The sequence below is a fragment of the Parambassis ranga genome, chromosome 2 (genome assembly GCF_900634625.1).
Source record: "Parambassis ranga chromosome 2, fParRan2.1, whole genome shotgun sequence".
In the NCBI taxonomy this organism is placed as follows: Eukaryota; Metazoa; Chordata; class Actinopteri; family Ambassidae; genus Parambassis; species Parambassis ranga.
The window spans coordinates 28,839,147-28,858,593 of record NC_041023.1 but is presented as its reverse complement, the minus strand read 5'-3'; the positions used below and the strand labels follow the sequence as shown (position 1 = coordinate 28,858,593).

The 19,447-nt window shown below is 41.0% G+C and overlaps 1 protein-coding gene across 4 annotated transcripts; it reads right to left on the bottom strand.

Annotated features, from left to right (window-relative positions):
- Positions 1-220: 220 nt before the first annotated feature.
- Positions 221-17,729, bottom strand: LOC114446145 (neural Wiskott-Aldrich syndrome protein-like). 4 transcript variants are annotated; one of them, XM_028421606.1, is made up of 12 exons: positions 17,315-17,729; positions 10,953-11,087; positions 10,678-10,764; positions 9,863-9,959; positions 8,686-8,709; positions 5,761-5,944; positions 4,997-5,039; positions 3,500-3,653; positions 3,320-3,337; positions 1,566-2,113; positions 1,381-1,489; positions 221-966 (listed from the first exon to the last, which is right to left on the bottom strand). In XM_028421606.1, the coding sequence occupies exons 1-12, from the start codon at positions 17,417-17,419 to the stop codon at positions 905-907; spliced, it is 1,566 nt and encodes a 521-aa protein (XP_028277407.1). In that variant the 5' UTR covers positions 17,420-17,729; the 3' UTR covers positions 221-904. The 4 variants fall into 4 exon arrangements, with proteins under 4 accessions (XP_028277407.1, XP_028277409.1, XP_028277416.1 ...); XM_028421608.1 differs by lacking the exon at positions 3,320-3,337; XM_028421615.1 differs by lacking the exon at positions 8,686-8,709.
- Between the last annotated feature and the right edge of the window lie 1,718 nt (positions 17,730-19,447).

Here is a 19,447-nt window from a genome sequence, read left to right as displayed (position 1 = left end):
TTCACAACAGATAGCCAGCCTTAACACTGTGGGCTACATCCATTCCGGTACTGTTTGTAGTGTGCCGAGTTAAAAATGCGTAATCTGTCTTAAAGCGATAATGACCTGAAAATATCCAGTAATCATGCAGCGAGTCTCCTCTTTCAAACTGTGCAAAAATATATAACAAGACTCAAACTCTGGAGCAAATTTACAGTCCACAGCAAAATGAAGCTAAATATTCCAAAACAAGAGCATTTTCTTTATTTAAGAAAATATGAGTGCTAACTAGGACTCTAGTACTACAGAGCAGTTGGGTATGAAAATAGTTTGTTTTTCTTCCCCCCTCCAAAAAAGAATAACACAATTAATCAAAAAAAGATTTGTGGCAACTTGTTTTTTTAAGCCCTCCTTTCCCACTGTTCAAAAAAAGGGAAAATAAACATTCAACTCTAAGGTTCAAGAGACAAGTGGATTTAAAAGTGCACGTTAATCATGATGTGATGGGAGGCAGCAAAGGATGAAAGATGGCTGAGTGACAGATGGAGGTGATAAGCAGAGTTGGGGACGTGGGAGTAGGAGAGAGAGATGCAGATTGATGTAAGGAGAAAAAAAAGAACAGTTGTGAAAATGACATATTTCTATCAAGAGACAGATGAAGCTGACGGTCCGTACGGAGATAAAGAAACCTAAGATGAGAATGACAAACATTTACAGATTAAATGAGGTATTGCACAGATTAATAAAAAAAAAAGCATAAAGGCAACAAAAATATACAGCGAATCGATAGAACATTTACATTTAGAATTTTTGAAATTAGAGATTTCTTCTTTTTGTTTTTTTTTCTATTTTTTTTTCTTTTTTAGAAAGACAATTTTTAGTGTCATGATCCTCCAGGGGGGGCTGGGGGAGGGGAGAAAAATCACTAGTCTTCCCATTCGTCGTCATCCTCAAAGTCCTCGTCATCTTCATCGTCATCATCCTCATCTGTGAAGAAGACACGTGACATTAGCTGAAAATGTTTCCGGGAATTATTTTAAGGATGACGTCAAAGTTTCTTGAACTGAGAGACTTGAACTAAAAAGGGGGAAACACGAGGATGTTCCAGAGGAAATGGTGAAAGTTTATAGAGGTCTAAAAAAAGTGTTACAGTAAATGACATCATTCATGAAGTTATCTAGCAACTGTTTTTTTCAAAGCACTCATCATTCCCTTATATTTAATCAAATGAATTGTGAAATAAACCCACAATCCCTCTTTGTGAAATTAGATAAACTGATTCTAAATGATCCCTGCATCTTTACCTGCTTTGTGTTTTGTTAGAAATGTACATACACACACTTCTCTGTGCGCTGGCTCAGCCTCTTATATATAAACAGCAGTAGTTATGTAGATGTGTACCTGAAGAGTGAATAGCCTTGCTCCTCTTCTGCATCACCTCCATTAGGGCTCCGACGATTCCTGCTGAGGGGGGCGGAGCCGCTGGTGCTGGTTCAGTATTATCATCCCTCTGCAAAGATGATGCAGTTAAAGAGCAGGAAACATACATGGTGTGGAGACATGGTGTGTGATGAGTGAATTCTTACAGATTTAAGTTGGATTCCTTGTCGGATTTGGTCCAAAAGTGCGTCTCTGCCGGTGCTGGAGACCGGCCTCTCTTTCTGCTCCACCTTCTTCAGTTGGGTTCCCTCTCTAATCTGACTCAGCAGAGCCGACTTCCCACCAGGTGAGGGCAGACTGCTGTCCCCTCCGTCACCCTCGCTGGGCAGCGGAGGAGGAGCGGGAGGTGGAGGGCCGGGGGGTGGTGGTGGAGGAGGGGGAGGAGGGGGTGCGCCAGTACTGGATGGAATTGAGGACGCGGGAGGAGGTGGAGGTGGAGGAGGTGCGATGGGAAGTGAGGCGTGGGCTGGCGGAGGCGGAGGCGGGAGTGAGCCTCGGCTGGGCGGGGGAGGCGGCGGGGCAGAAATGCCAGGTCGGGATGGAGGTGGAGGTGGGGGCGCAGAAACGGGAGCTCTGGAGGGGGGAGGAGGCGGCGGTGCACCTCTTCCTCGAGCAGGTGGAGGGGGAGGAGGAGCTGAGCTGTGATGTGGGGGCGGGGGAGGAGGGCCACCTCTGGATGGAGGTGGTGGAGGAGCTGCAGGAAAAGAGCAAAAACAAAGCAATTAAAATAAAAACATTTGAACAAAAACCTGTTGTCATGGTGATGTAGATAGCTCACACGTCCAATTTACATTTCATTATTTTTTTATGAAGGAACAGCCGGATCTCCAAAATGCTCATCAGTTCCCTCAAATCTTGCTTGTGCTAAGCCATGCAATTACAAAGTTAAGCCACAGGGGCAGCCTTGTCCTGTGTAACTGTTGTCAAAGGCAGAGTTCACCTCAAAAGAAAATATTCATATTTTTCCTGTGGCTTGCACCAAAACTTATCAATCTAGATCAGGGGTCTCAAAGTAGCGGGCCGATATTTTGTGGCCCCCCCCTTGACATCAAAGTTAAGTGTTAGTGCGGCCCGCACATTTTTCTCACGCACACTTATTTGCTGAGGCTTGTCCTGTGCATTTTATTTGTATTATTAATAGCCCCGTCAGTATTTCTCTGATATTTAGTTTGAATATTTTTTTGAGGAGTGGCAGCCTCTCTCAGCGTGTCGTTTCTGTCTCTGCATGCTCGCGCATTTCTCCGCTGCAGAGGAGTTACGGATATGGATGGAAATGGATATGAACTGCCTGCAGACCCCTTCCATTAGAGTGAAGGCAGAAATCTCTGCGACTCATGCCAAAACAATTTAGAAGGATAACCAGCAATGCAGGCCAAAGAAAAAAATATGAACATTTAATTTAAGGGTGAACTGTGGAAGCCTCATGAAAACTTTGTCAGCAACTTTTTAGAATAACATGTTGACTGAACCTTAAAACCCTCCCTAAAAAATTTACAAACCAGGGGGGTCCAATTAAAAACATGCTTTTTAATGCCAGTTTTCACATTTTAAAAGCTAGATCCAGTCTGCTTCTCTTACATTCTGGTTACAAAAGTGTCAATTCTCATGCAAAGTGTCCGAAATGTGAGCTTGACAAGTGTGGCTGAGCTTGGCCAAAAGAGTTAGACAGAAGTTACACGGCAAAAAGTATTCAAAGAAGTATCATCCAACGACAGTAGCTCCATGAAATCTGACTGGAAACGGCCTGGTATGTATCCAGACTTAGGTAATCATAGCACATCCAACTCCAGTGCAAAACAGTGCTGGAGTCACTGCAGAGACCTCACACAGCTTGAATTCATAGTACAACTCTACATGCACAGTCATAGGCTGTCACAGCAGGTCATGCATAGAAACCTACCACTCCACCTGGGCGGACCTGGGGATAAAACCACCACACCAGTTAGATTGTCTTTAAATGACAATCAACCCATTAAAAAAAAGACATTTTCACATGGGAGAGTGTCCTGCAAAAACATATCTAAGTCTCCTTTTCCCCTTTTAGTTAAACTCCACATAAAACACTGTGTTAAATCCAAACCTTGTCTCCGTAGCTCATTCTTAACAGCCTCAACACCTCCTTTCTTCTCAATGAAGTCGTAGATGACCTTAGATGTCTCCTTGTCCTTCAGCTGCGCCTCGGAGATGCCGCACATATCAAACAAGTTCTTCAGCTCAGGATCCAAGTTATTTAACTGAGGAAAAAAAAAAACAAAGGATGACGTGACATTTGACAAGTGTGGCCTTACACTTTTAGTAATCAAACCCCCTTTGAGACTCAGGGTATATAATATTGATGGCTTCACCAGTCGCAGTATCGTGACCCACAGTCCCAAGCCCAAATATTTCAAATTAGCTTGTATTTCAATTATTATAATACAGTAAAACAACAAAAAATAAATCATCTTATAAATAGTAAACATTTTTTTGTACTTCTTTAAAGACACATTCAAATGACTGAGCAGTATTCAACATCACCACCATCCCCATAGACTCATCAGATCACATGATACACAGTAAATGTAATGTCCTGGCTTTAACGGACTGATCTCATAAATCCTCATGTGTGTGCACATTTACTCACTTACACACACACACACAAACACTTGCTTTACATATTACATGATTCTCCTTTTTTAATCTGCATTTATAAGCCCTGCAGCTTAGTAACACATTGTGTGACTGACATGTTAAGGGTTGAGTTTGCTTCAGTCAGGATTAGAGCCGCATTTTGAAAATACAGGATTAGCCAGTTTCACATTCGCTCTGATAAGACCACAGTAGAAGCCATTATGCTGCCACCTGGTGGCGTCAGGTTTGAACACAAGATATAAACTGTTTTTAAGACATCTTAAATAATATATATTATTTAAGACCTTTTTATATTATGCAAATCCTCACTTTTAAAGTAAATTCTAGCTTACCAAATAAAAGTGAGGGAAGCAGAGACTGTGCTGTTAGACTTTAGCTTCTTTACTTTTGTTATAAAAAGACGTATCTATGTGGTAGATAGGAAGGAGATTAAGATTTAATACGTCCCTTACTCTTATGTGTATCCTCTTATTTGCACCTCTGCTTTAATTTTGAGGATTTGAGAGGTGAGTGAGCTTTGTTTGACTGACGTCACCTTTAAAACTGATCTAAGTCCCTCAAAGCATTAACTTATGAAATCCAATAAAAAGAAAATCATCTGAATTTAATTTTTTCATTTACTGACAGTAAGTCCTGTGACCTGCATGATTTCATAACCATCATCCAGAATTCGGCATAATTACTGATGATGCTTTTTGGGAATGAGTCCACGGATTATGCAGATGCAGGTTGATTCTCTTCCCTCAGAAAATCTCCTTGTGTAATGTTCTTGATGACTTGGCCACGCGAGCTCGGCTTAATATTTTGAAGCTGATATTAAAATTATAAAACAAAAAAATCTGTCTGACAGATAATCTAAGTTTTAAGAACGTCTAGAGGTCACATGTGCAGACACACACTCACACTAACATGCACTATAACATTAGGTAGTATGAAGGCTGCTTACATCAAACCCTGTGTTTGGATCCCATCCTACATGTCCGATATGCCTGTGAGAAAAACACAAGGGAAAACATGAGATACGGATGTGACTGACAACATATACAGTTCATACATCTACATGTATTTACATGACAACATATGGAAAGAGTTCAATGCTGCCAGAAGAATAGCAGTGTTTCTGACACAGATGGCCCATTAAAAACCTGTAATATCTGTCCCAACACTGACATTTATCTACAATGTTAATCTCTCATATATTCCATAGGATTGCATTGAAGGATTAATGTCACCCCAAGCAGGTTAACAGCACATGAAGCCAGACTCTGGGTCTTTTTTCTACAATTATCTGTCAATTATGTTGAGGCTACTGATTTTTAGTCAGGGTGGCGTCTTCAAATTGATTAGATATATTAACTTTATAAAGCAAAATAATGCATATACTATATGCAATAGTTTTTGAATAAACATTAAAACACTAGCTCATATTGCCTTAGAATATAGGAGCATCAGGGCTTTGTGAAAGGATAAAATCTCTCTGTAAGAGTCGTGACCTCAGTGTCGTGACTTTGCAAGCTCATCACGCTGCTGCACCGCCAGCACGATGAGGCCACTGAACTGACATGTACATCAGAACCTATTTTGAATTCTGCAGCTGCACAAAATGTCTGTTATGTCATTAGTCATTAAAGACAGCATCCCAAAACAAAAGCCTAAATATATTTCCTGTTAATCACAAAAACAAATGTGCAAGTGCCTGTGCAGACTCACTGGAAATTACTTGGCGTGCCGATGTCTGCCTTGGTCAACCTCTTCTTCTTCCCTTTGCTCTTTTTCTCCCTCTTGGGGAAGGAGGAGTGCACAATGTTGTTCACCTGAGAGTTGTTGTGGTAACGCTGAACACTGTTAATCTCTGGGTTTTTGATGTCCACAGTGGCCATGGGCAACGTAGGTCCTGGAAAAAAATTGGAGAAAAGGGTACAGTTAGGGGACATACAGAAGAGAGCAGTTTTATTGAAAAATAGAGACAAATGTCATAAAAAGTCACAAAACAAAACAAATGAGCCTTGTACCATATGGGAAACCAAGCAAGGAGGAGTTTTAGAGCTAGAAATATCTTTATATTTATGTAATCCATTATTTAATGACTATAACAGACAGTGTGGCGCACAGAGGACTGAACATGTTATTGGAATATATTGGTGAGAAAGGACCTAAAACTGATGTTAAACCACATCAGCATCTCTGATATACTCAAGTTTGTAAATGTGTTGAGTAACTCGTCCTGTCAGTTTGGTAACTGATATCTTTTACAAATGACAATCAAGCATTATGTTCCCATTCATTCTTAAGTTAACCCTTTGAAAAATTAGAATGATAGAAAAACAGGAAACAAAACTTTTAACTGAGCTACTAAACTAACAACATGTATTCTGGGGGACAAACATCACTTTCTTCATAGGATACATGATACATATGACTAGGACTAAATGGACGTAATGCACAAACACCCACAATTCTTGTAAAATCACAAGCCAGCATAATGAAAGGATATCTATATGACCAAAAACAACAGCCCAGATTACTGCACAAGCTAATTATCACAGCTTGCTCACCACAGTCTTATAGATACCACGCATACCTCTAAAACTCTCGCTACAGGGACTTTTGGGAGTTTTGCTAGGAGACGGCGAGGCTGACCGACTGCGTCGCCTCCTCACTCTGTCCCAGATGCACATGCCATCCTTTGCTCTATAGGTGGTCATGCTGACATCTAAAAGCATTTTGCCCACCAAGTTGCACCCACGATCTTCAGTGCAAATAGAGCGTCGAGCAGTGGGGTCGGAGAGAGGTGGGTAAAGTTCATCCTGAGGGAGAACCAGGCAGTGCAAAGTAGACAGGCAGCTGCCTGCACCTACGCCTCTGCCTCCGATGGCTGTCACACCTCCACCGCCACCGTCACAATTAAGTTCCTCAGAGGGAGCAGACAGAAAGGTAGTGCAGAACATCATTGTAACTGGTGGCTAAGCATAGAAGATGAAGTGGGAATGAGTGCAGATCCGTGTGCAAAGAAGTGATGTGGCACCAAATCAACGTGCAGAAATGAAGAAGAATCCTTGATGCCAAGATGGTCTCTCAAATTTTCCAAAGCAAAAGAACAAATAGGCCAACTTGTGATAGTCTTCATTAGCTGAATTCATTTCCTCCTCTGACATCTGGTGAAGCTGACATGTGTAGGATGGTGGCCATCCGGCAACAGCATCAGAAGAGAAAAACAGCCGGCCAGCATTTCACCAGCCAGCTGAAGTTTACTCATCCTCTCCTATTCCCTGCTGTGACCATTATGATGCTCCGATTGGCTCGCTGGTATCACTTCTCCACTTACTTCCACTGGTACCTCCTCCCTTCTCTGCATAACATACAACTGGATCTAATCCCAGCAAATTATTCTGGATTTAATGTTGGGATTTTACGTAACCATTAAAACCCATGCATGGCATAATCCCATGTTAATCTCTGGGGTTTCTAAAACATGATGAATTGGGTGGGAGGAAGAAAAAGTGAGAAGGGCAGCAAAGCTATAAATAAGGCAGGGGAAAAGAGGGGAACAGGCAGATTAAATAAAGGGAAAAGGGGAGTTGGGGACAATTGACGAGAATGGTTAGAAAATCAAGAAAAAAAGGAAAATAATCTGACTAAAGAGGACAGAGACATGACACAGAAGTATAAGGGAGATACTCCTGTGGGAGATGATGGATGACTTCCTTGGAATATGAACTTTTTTTATACAAACACATTTTCAGAAACAGAAACCATGCATAAAAGATAAAAGCTGGTATAAGAATGTACATACAAGAGTATTACTGGCACAGGTACCAGGAACAAACTGTGTTCAAACCACATAAACTACTGAAACTACACCCCTGTCTAGTTCTGCCTCAAACGGCACTTTGAGTTCATCCCATAATGCCCTTAAGTTGCTCTGAACTAAGTGCTAAAATGTGTCAATTGCAGAATTAAGACATCTACTTGCCTAGACACACACACACAGATATATTAATAAGCCAGCTGGGTCAAATCATGTTGACTGTCAGTACAAAACTGGTTCATCTCCCAACACTCTTATCACAAAAGATTCCATCTGTGTAGTCATCTTATTGACAGAATGACAGCATGAAGGGCAACACATCACTGCAAGACACTGTAACAGCACTTCATATTGCATGTAATCACAGAGTAATTGTTTTTACAGTGATGTTTTCTGTCACTCCAGAGACAAAAAGTATATAAAAAATAGAATAAAATATGTTTTTTAATATAATTTCTGCATCTATAGAAATTACAGTATAACGCCTGTCTGAAACATATTGCAGTAAAGACAAAGATGGAGAATAAGAAGCAGAACAGTGTGTCCTGATTCCTTTCTATGCAAGTTCCTTTCTAGTGACTAGTTAACCTTTAGTAATGTTTTTACTTGTATTTTAAGTCGTTGAGACATTCTTTTTAGCAATCCATTTTCTCTTCATGGCTACCTGATTGTATACAAAGTGCTACGTAAGCGTCTTTTACCAATGTAAGGAAATTGTGTTTCAATTATCTCCACCCATAGAATGCCTGTAACCATCAGACCCAGGTCTGACTCTGGCTTCTCACTTTTATGCTGATTATTTCTGAAGGAAACAGTGGAAAACATACCATTTGGAGGGTCGCGTCTCTTCTCTGTGAACACACAGACAAATTAAATCATTAAAATCCTGTGCTAAGTAGTGGGTTGTGTTAATCAGAACCAAGAGAGAGTGCAGTGCCATAGAAAAAGCGGAGAGAGTTTTAGTATATTAAAAGGACCAGATTCTGTGGGTTTGTGCGTAGAAAGTCATTCAGGAAATGAAAATAGCCCAGCTAAGTGTTCTGCTAATGTGTTTAGGAGACATGACTCACACATACACACCACTGGTATTGTACCCCGACATACAAACCCCTAAGAGGACAATGTTTCTTTTCATCTCATATCACCATAAAAAATACAAAGACGTTAACGACCATTAAAAGAACAACTGGTAGCAAGACAGAGGCTGTTAATTGAGGAGGGTTACATTGAAGAGCAGTTATCACACATTCACATCTACACCTCAAAATACTAATGGCTTGGGTTTTTCAGTGGTTGAAGGTCAAACAGAGGAAGCATTGTAGATAAGATTAGGCACTGAACACACAAGGCTGAGAGGGAAGAGATGAAAGAGAGCGATCCAATTGAAAGGTCAGGAAGTGACCCGCAGAAAAGAAGGAAGGCAGACGGACGGTCTCAATCAAGCACATGATGAGAAAAGTTAAGGACTGAGAGCCAATAATAGATTAAGGAAGGGATGTGTGTGGCCTTGGATAAACAATGTGCTTTCAATTTAATGCAAAGACAATAAGAAAATAAGGGAAACATTTTTACAAAGGACCCCCTCATTTAAATTATCACGTTCACCCATTAAAGGTACTGTGTTTATGAGAAATAAAGCAGCAAATCAAATTATGTGACAAAGCTTCTTAAACAGCACCACAACCTGATTGTAGCAGATCAGAAGAAGGACAAGAGATGAGGTAGTAAACAGGTCAAGGCGAAAACAGTCAATACATGAGGTTTTGGTAAAGGAATCTTTATATACACTCAAATACACACAAATGCCAGGCCCAAGGTATATCTTGCCAATGAATTTTGCTCATGTATTGAATTGTATCTGTTTTGCCCAGCTCTGTGTAGTTAAATGGTGTCAAAGATGACAAGTTTAGCACAAGATAAAAATGTGCTAGTCATGTCTTTTGAAAGCAACTTAGATCAGGGGTTACATTTTGAGAAAGGTGAGCAGCAGCATGAAGTCAGTACCAGTTTTCCTCTGTCTTTTCCCCATTAGCTCTGTCACTTGGCTTCGGAAGCGTTTGGTCTCCTCTTCACTGGCAAAGTTCAGGCCCACTTGGCACGTCTGCCAACAAACACACACAACACAACAAAAATGGATTTACTTTTTCGAACAGTGACAGTATGCAACCCTCCTACATTTTATGCATAATTTCAATGTGCACACAGTGAACTTATCAGCACCATCAGCAGCACTAGATGCTTCATGGTCTGCTTGAGTCTGAGCCACTGTATCTACCTGTAAGATGTTTCATCTACAAATAAAATTATGCTCACAGCTTCAGATGTGACAGAGAGCTAAACATTTTTAAAGAGATCAGACAATGTCAAAAAACCAGGAAGTTGGCTCACATGTTTTTCTTATGAGCTGGAAGCTTGATGAAGATGATGTTTGTGGTAAACCATAACTGACGCAGATATGTTTTTGCAAGATAAATGAAACCGGAATAAAAACTCCAAAATACGTTTTTCAATTCCCCTTCTTTTCCCAGTCTGTCAATAGAGGAGTGTACTGTTTACACTATGGTAGAAATGAGCTCAAGAGTCGCACACCCTGTGAAACAGGTTAAAATTTTACTTTGCAGTGCAACAGTAAGCCACTGTTTAGTTTAGCAGAAGCTCGAAGCTGTCGAAATTTCTAGGCTTGATTTGAATATTAGGTTTATTTTTTCAAGTTTCTGATGTAACCAAGCATTGAAAGCAGGAATTGAAAGATTAGGCTTTCTAACCTTTTCTCTCTCACGCTTTTTGCTGAACAAATGTAACAACAAAGGACAACTCACATCTCCAGCGAATGTGATGAAGTATGGTTTGGATAGATTCATGCTGAAGTTGTTGTAAAACTCCTGTTCAAACATCATCTTACCATCCTGTGGAAAAAAAACATGCCACATTAGATTTTTTTCCCTCCAGTTTAGGCATTGTGGCTACAGAAATATACATGTTTATGAATCCTCATAGTAGGGTAAACCCCTACAGTTATCTGGTATAAGTGCCATTAACTATAGAGCTGCAATCATCTCTGTGCAGACTTGCTTCTTGGCTTCTGTGCACCTACCCTGATGTCTAAGACTCTGATGAAATAGGATCGTTGGGGGTTGTCTTTGACCAGGCAGGCCACTCCGCAGCATCTCTTGTTCCAGCTGGAGTTCCTATCTGCAGTGAACACCTGGACCACAGCTGAAGACAATGTCTAGAAACAGGGGGAGAGAAAGTCAGAACATAAGTAGAGTCTTTGCAGGCTCGGAAAAATATCTTACAGGGATTGAACAGCTCCATATCATAATATGAGTTTTATAAAAACTATAAAATATACACTGCTCAGCACTGGATATCCATAAAGGATGTTTGTATAACTCAAGATCAGAGCTGCTGTGTTTGAGATTCAGCAGCAGTCACTGTTTTGAGGTGACAAAACATTCAGCTGAGACTGAAAATTACCTCTACAAAACCTCTTTTGGTGTTTACAATTCAGAATTTATTGCATATGTGCGATTTGTTCACTCAACCCATGGTTGGCAATTTAATCCTAAATGAACTCCAACTAGCCCGGGATTGTACCAAGCATGGCAGCTTTCTCCCATTCGTGTATCTGAGTGACAAATTGCAGAATGGTTTGCAGACTATTTTCAAACAATTTTATTGGAACAGAAAATAGCTTTTGTGATTACCTGAAATAAAGCCCCAGTGTTTTGCAAAAACTGGGCTCATTCTTCACTTAACAACATTCCTACCATGACATGTAGCTGCAGCAACATGTCATGTGCTTTCCAGTGGATATCCATGAGAGATATGCATGGATCAGGACAAAGCTGAGATCATTTTGTGCTACACTGTGATCAATTTTAAAATGTGTTCACATTGGTAGCTCGGTTATTTGAGTCCAAACCAAAGCAGAAAATTATACTTGTGAATTCCCCCTGTTGGGGACTAATAAAGGATTATCTTATCTATTTTATCTTATCTTACTTTACTTCTTTAAAACTTGGCACCACAAAATATGAAATGAAAGGTGTATTAATATGGACACAGCTTGACCAGAGAGCTTTTATGATGTATATTGTGTATTCACAATTTTCTTGGTCTGTGCTGCATTTATGTTTCAGTCAAATTGCATCATAATTTGTTTGGTTCACACATAAAGTAAAGTGTGAACACACCCTTAGCTATCTGAAATTGGTCACAGGTCCATACCTGTGCTAAAGGCAAAGCACCCACAAACATAGTATGGAAGCAAAGAGAGAGTGGATTTACTCTTTACACTTTATCTGTTAGGAAAACTGCAAACAGCTGAGAATCCTAAAAGGATTCAAGCAATGTTAAGCTTTCTTTATCTCATCCCAGCACTCCTCTCAAATAGTATTTAACAGCAAAGAGCATTGTTTAATAATTAAAGACAAACAGAACATTAAGACATAAAGCCACTCATCTAAATACACTAACATACATGTGCTCTTCCTAATGAAGCAGTGGGGTTGAAGCTTAACAACACACCTGGAGCATACACACAGATGTGATCATAAGACCAGATTAGCCTCCCACAGGTTTTACAGGTAGCTGCAGGGGTTTTGTCACTCTGAGGGGTCCAGATTCACAGCTAATAACATGCACGCATTAAAGAAAGAGCATCATGAGGAGGAATGCCTGGTGGTGCTTTGAGGCCTTTTCAAGTTGGCTCAATTCAAGGACTCACATAATACCTCAAAGAAATACACAGAACAGATCTATTACAAACTTTGAAACTGTGGTGAAAATGTTAGTAAAGTTTGTTCCATCATTTGCAAATAGTTTTAAAGCTGGCACCAGATTTTTCTCATTTGGGCTAAATGCTGTCAGCCATCCTATTTTCAAGCTGGAACCTCTGCTGCAAAATAAAGAGTCTGTTGTACAATTTAACAGGCAGAGACAGACTACTACTTATTCTCACCTGCCAGGCATGGCGTAGATATGACAATCCTTGGCCTTACAAGAGCATAACTATCTGAGGTTATCTGAATGTGTTGCACAACTCTTGGTGCTTTGGGGGAAACTGCTGAAAGGCTAGCAGTAATAGCTATCATAACCACACTGCATGACACAGCCTTAAATGAGTTAAGGGAAAACACATGCATGACAGTATTAGCAGGCATTAAAATGTGTCCTCAGAGAGACCATTTGTCTTCCAGCCATGCATGTCAAAATATTTTATTCATATATTTGTATAAACACTGAGTTTCTTGGCAATGTTTCAACTCAATTGTTTGGACTGGAGATCAGAAAATAAGATCAAAACATGAATTCAGCTTTATGATGCTATTTCACCATGTAACAGGGGCCTGTAATGGTGCCCGGGGGCTGAGACCCTCTGGTTTCATCTGCAGCATGGAGCTCTGATTGTTCCTGACAGGGCCAAAGGCTGCAGGAAGTGGAGCTCAGTCTATGGCGTCATCAAAGCCCGACACAAACACTAACCCGTTTTCTCTCACACATGAATTCTCCTCTTATGCACTTGTTCTCAAACCTGCTCAGTTTCTACAGCTGTAATGAAATAATGGTGCGATCCTGCACAGCACAAAGTCTGCACCCAGGTAGGTGTAAGCTATATGACACTGTTCTTACTAAAGGCTTGCATGATTAAAAGGAGTCAACTTAACTATGGTTTGTTTGCAGCTGAGGAAACCAGGATGCACCAGAAAGGATGTCTTGCAGTCTTCAATAGACAATGGAGACCTCTTGTAGACAACCTCCCAAAAAGGACGAGTTTCTTCTTCGCCTGAGATTCTGCTCCTTTTGCTTTTTTTACAGAAATAAACTAGCACTGACGTTTTTAATTTGAATGTCGTCCATGGCACATTTGGTCAAGCTGTTCTGTCTTGGCACAAAAGAGGCACCATTACAGCTCTTTGTAAGATTACCCCTAGAGGAGTTGAGTGAAAATTAGTGACGGAGAAGTGGGAAGAAACGTAAGATGAAATGCGAAACTGAGGCAGGAGGAAAAAAAGGATGGAGAAAAGAACAGTGTAATACAGTAAGAAAGGGGAGCTAGAGAAGAACATGAATGAGAGGTGAAAGGGAGCAAAAAAATTAAAAAAAAAAGAGAGGGGAGGAAAAGAGGAGTCGTGTTCCACTTTTCCAGCACAAATCACCAGAGGAGGCCGACCACGGGACTTCCTGTAGGACAGGACTGCTGATCAGGCAGTCTATGCACACACACACACATACAGTGTGAATTGGACCCCTTCCACCGTTTGCCAAGTCAGACAGTGTTGTTGATGGTGAAAACAGCACAAGGAATACCAATGAGTGAAAACCAAAGATTAAGTGCATGCACTGTGCATGTACCTGTAAGTCTCTGTTCTTTCTATAGCCATGTGGACAACAGCCTTTCAACAAAGCTACTGGCTACACATCCAATACTTTTAAATATTTTAAATGTTTTTGCAGAAAAACAATTTCCATAGACAATTTATTAGGCAAATAATTCCAGCGAGACTCAGGGAGCAATGCTGTGCAAAAGAGATGCCAAAATCTCCCTTGAAAGTATAAGCAGACAAGAATAGCTCGACTGCTTTCAAAGAACGAGCTGCTGGTACACAAACAAGCTTTTTACAGCTTAAGTAAACTTACCGGGTTGTTCTGCTTAGAAAGACAGGAGAGCAAAAAACATTAAATAAAAGGTGACTGTTATTCTTACATTTTCTGCATAATAAGTATGTTACATAACCTGCAATCAGTCAGCCAGCCACTACATCACTGATGGGCATTTTAATTAGATTGGTCAGGGAGACACACAGTGTCTGTCTCTTCTAGCCTTCCTCCCCCAAACTCTCTCACACATACACACACACACTGCATGAAAAGACGTGTGCAAACACACAAGAGCGTAGGACTGTGAGGAATGTTCCTGATTCCACGTCCCTGTCACATGCCCTGCGATATGACTGCCAGAGCAGCGATGTCATAGGATTTTAAACAGGTTGCATACTTGTAGGACACACCTTAGAAACCTGTGCGGTCACGTAAAGCCGGGAAGGTGGGACATGCTGCCATGTGACCTCATACAGGCTATGGGCATTGGCAAAGCAAACCTTACATACCGAGAGTAGTAGTAAGTCCAGCTTTGCTAGCATAAAGAGGAAGAAGAATTTCTCAGTACACCACCTTTACTATACACAATAACAGGAAGCTATGATTAGTATGGGGAAGTAACCTGAGAACAGGTTACATGTAAGGCACTGAGACAGAACAATGCAGAATTCTATGTTTTTGTCTCACCTGTTTATTAAATCCACCACCTCTCAGACCAACTAACACCTAAAGAGAGAACTTGATGTTACAATAAAATGTCAACACTTAATATGGACACAGCTTGACCAGAGAGCTTTTATGATGTATATTGTGTATTCACGCATGCTGTTTGTGGTAAATTTAGATGTCCTTGGTCTGTGCTGCATTTATGTTTCAGTCAAATTTTTCTGTATTTCATCCCAGCGCTCCTCTGAAATAGTATTTAACAGACAATTTATTGTCCTTAAACCTCAGTAATAGCTGAAGGTGTCTCTCAGCTAATATTACATCTAATATTACATCCAGGGCAAAACCGACATCACAAAACTTTGCAGTCAAAGGTTTGCAAGTTTGCAAGAGCCTTAAAGGTAGGCAACATTTATGGATAGTGTTGCATTTGTTAAGTGAGACAAAGGTCACAATCGCTCCATGTCTGCTGACTGTGAGACACTCCTGAAAACACTTGTCGTGATATACCAGACACAGCTTGTCGTACCCTAGGCCTTCTTAAAATCATTACCATCTCTGTACGTTCTCACGTTGTGATAACAGTAGATGCCACCGGCCTCAAAACAAAAACAATAAAGAGAGATAATGGAGGACATTAATGGCTTCCTACAAGACTACCCACACAAGGTGCAAAATTTCGCTGGGGGAGGTGACAGACGAGAAGAGTAGACATTCCAATCTGCAGGGAATGCTGACCAACGATACCTGCAAAATTGGGTAATCACACCAACCAGTTCACCCACTGTCATCCCCATCGTCCTGCAGATTTCGCACAGCAGAGAGAGAGAGTAATTTGCAGCTACTTGACTAACCCTGAAGTGTCACATGAAGGTCGTAGCTGTGATTTTAAAGCCAAGTTATCCTGGCATTACACGCATTTTCACTCTCATTTGTAAAGCAGCGTTAAATGAAAAAAGGGGCAAGGATTCAGGTCAGCTAATGATGTTTGAGTCAAACACATAGTACCAAATACTTCTACAGATAACAATAATATGATTGCTTTTATCAATGATCATGTAATGAGTCTCTAGAGACTAGATGTCAATTACTGTTTAACCTAATTGTCATAGTTAGTTTCTTCTTTCTACCTGTGAGTAACACGCTGAATGCTGTCTGTGGCGAGCCTACACACACATTTAAGGCTCTCTGCAAGCCTAACATCTATTGATCGGATGCACCAGTCATCTGTATTTTGATTATGTAGCCTGTATGATGAGTCCAAAAGATCTAATATCCAACCCTGGGAAAAAAAGGAATTAAAGGGACATGCTGTGGGAAAGTGAAGATGTGAGGGTCTTACTATAAACAGCTGGGTGTGTGGCTAGCTTAGACATGGTGCACAATGAGGACATAAAAATGAGTCAGCTGAATGCTAAACGTGTTACGTAATACGAGAATATCTCACAATATTGAATCGTGACATTGCACTAGTGATCTTGACTGCAGTCACTCTGGATCAGCAGGCTACTCCCACCGCTACTCTCTCTGCACATTTTGTGACTTGCAAGTCTCGCATTAGGAGGACTTCTAGCCAGTCAGCTCTGTCCTCAGCCTGCCAAGTCTGCTCGGCACATTCTTCTCTGTGGACACACTTCCCGAAAACAACCAAGGTTCAGCTACGTTATGTAATACCAGTGTATAAAATCATTGCTTTGCTCCGCTTCCCACTGATGGATTTAACAGCTTCAACACCCTGACTATTAACTCCGCTGTGCCAACGCAAGGCTCGGTGCGGTTAGGCTAATGACAGCGGAATTTCAGGATTTCCTGGATGATTTCAGGTGTGTCAAGCTTTCAAGTTAAAGTCACAGGAGCGGAGGCCCATAGACTGGGATAAGAACTTGCTGTCTTCCCAAATGTCACCGTCTCAAACGGGACGTTTACCACCGCCGCTCGCCCCTTGCCCTCTCCCTGGTCGCCTCGGCTGTCAAAACAAACCAGCCTCTTAAGTTAGGAGCCTCAAATGTTTCCCTGTAAACTCACATCCAAAATCACAACATAAAACTGTAGGCCACAAACGCACCGTTACACCTAACAGCTAGCTTTGTCTCCAGTCTCGGGACAGGAAACACGGTGCAAGTTAGCTGTATTAGCATTTTTTTTCTTAGCCAGCTATCATACAACATTTTAATGGAAAAAACTTACGATGCATTTCCTGCCAAGGTGGTTGAAAAGGGCTTCATTTTCCTGCGGTGTCAGTAGTATCGAACCGACATTTGTTGGCCGCCGCTGCGGCGGATGTCCACTCATTATTAGTGATCAATTTATAAAGTATGCAGCGACTCTAACTCGTTATATGTGATCCAAAAAGATACATAAACAATCCCTCGGTCATCCGTGGCCTGCCTCCGACCCCGCACACCGGTTCCTTTTATCCCGGGGTTCCGCAAGACTGGGGTGCCACAAAATGTATGCCGTTTAGAAATGTAGTGAGACGTCCCCCTCCTCAAAATAAGGTCAAAATTGATGCAACTGAGCGAAGACGGAAAACGGTAAAAACTTTCCTGGGAAGTCCGGCCGCCAGAGAGCCCGGAGCCAGTTCCATCCAACATGGCAGTGTTAGGACGAGTCCACTATCTGGGAATAGGGGAGCATCCGTTTTAAAACTGTGTCCCACATAATCAGCAAGAAGAAACTAGCGTTACAAATAATTAAGTGTGTATAAACAAGTTGTTTAATTATCATGGTGTATGCAGGTAAATGCCAGGTGAGCCAACTGGGCTTAATTAAATAACAAGTCTCAGCCGATTCTCCATGGAGATGGTTTGATCCTGTCCGCCCGTGGCTTTTCTGACAGGAATGTGAGCTAGCGCAGAATGGGAGGAGATAAGAAATAAGGTACGACTAGAAAGATAATACTCCTTATGAGAGGAATTATTGAGCTGAAAATTAATGCAAAGCTAAGCCCATGGCTGAATGATATGGGAGTTGACAGAAATTATTATTTCCCTGTAATATACTTATAAAGGTCAGAAAGGTCTGTTCACTTTTACAAAGTTGTTGTCTGGTCTCTATGGATTCATGGATGATAAACATTCCCTGGAAAATGCTGACCTCTTGAACTGACATGTAATAATAGCAGGGCAAACTTTCATTGCAATAAACTATGAATAGTCTATAAATAAAGCAAAGTAAAATTAAGACTGCTCCAGTTACTATACATAGCCTCAGGGAGGAGTCTGACATATGCTTCAAAGTGTACATATTTTTCCCTTCTTGTAAACTAGATTAGCACACAAACTAAAACCCACTGATGATCCCTGATCTGTGGCACAGTGATTAATTATTACAGACCATTTCACATTACATTTTACTTTCACAACAGACAGCACTTAGCATTTAAACAGGCATTCAGAGGCTACAATCAAACAACTGCGGCACGTGTGGCATGCACATATTTTAACAATGCACCTAAGGGTATTTGTAACACTGTGACATGCACGGACAGATTCAGTGATTTGCCTCCAGAAGCAGCTTTGTGAAATCACATTTCTTATCATATTTTGTATGTAGCTGGTGAAAACGGGAATCCTAGTGACCCAGATTAACGTCCTGTTTTTAGAATGTAAACAAACTAATCTCATCTTCATACTTGATGTTTTAATGTCAACTTGTGTCCATTCCTAACATTCATTTAAATCCCTCTGTTTACCTATCAGACTGTCAGTAAGTTTTTTAATCAAGTGCCTTCTTTTCTTTAATTTTCTGCATGCTTGCTTCCTTGCATGCATGTATTTGCCCTGGTGAGATTTCTGGGGAGGAGTAAATGTGCATTTGCTTCTTTGCGTGTATAAGAAGTCATTCATCCTCTCACAATGGGTCAACTTGGAGGTTGATAAAGTTCCTGTGGAGCTTGCCAGGCTCAAATGTCACCAGTAACACCTGTAGTGAAGGACACTTCATGTTACCAAACACAGCTCATATACACTGTTATCTCCCTTGTAAGTCAGTTAGTTATGTCTGGACTGGATGGATGGATATTGTCAAAATCATAAGGTGTACTGAATACATTTTTCATTAGCTAGAAGGAGCCAGTTTTAGAAATCAACACCAGTCTTGTACTTTTGCACACTTAATCCAGTGGATTGTAAGGCTACAGAGTCCACCTTTATAGAAATTGGTGTCATAGACCATCATGGAGTGGTCCAGTGATGGTTACACTTTCAAAGTGGCAACCACTTAGCTTATTCTTCATCTTCATTGGATGGCAGCTGGTGGATGAGTTCTTAGATGGCAGCCATCACCACTGTGGACTTTGGTGCTTGAGTGGTGTCCTGG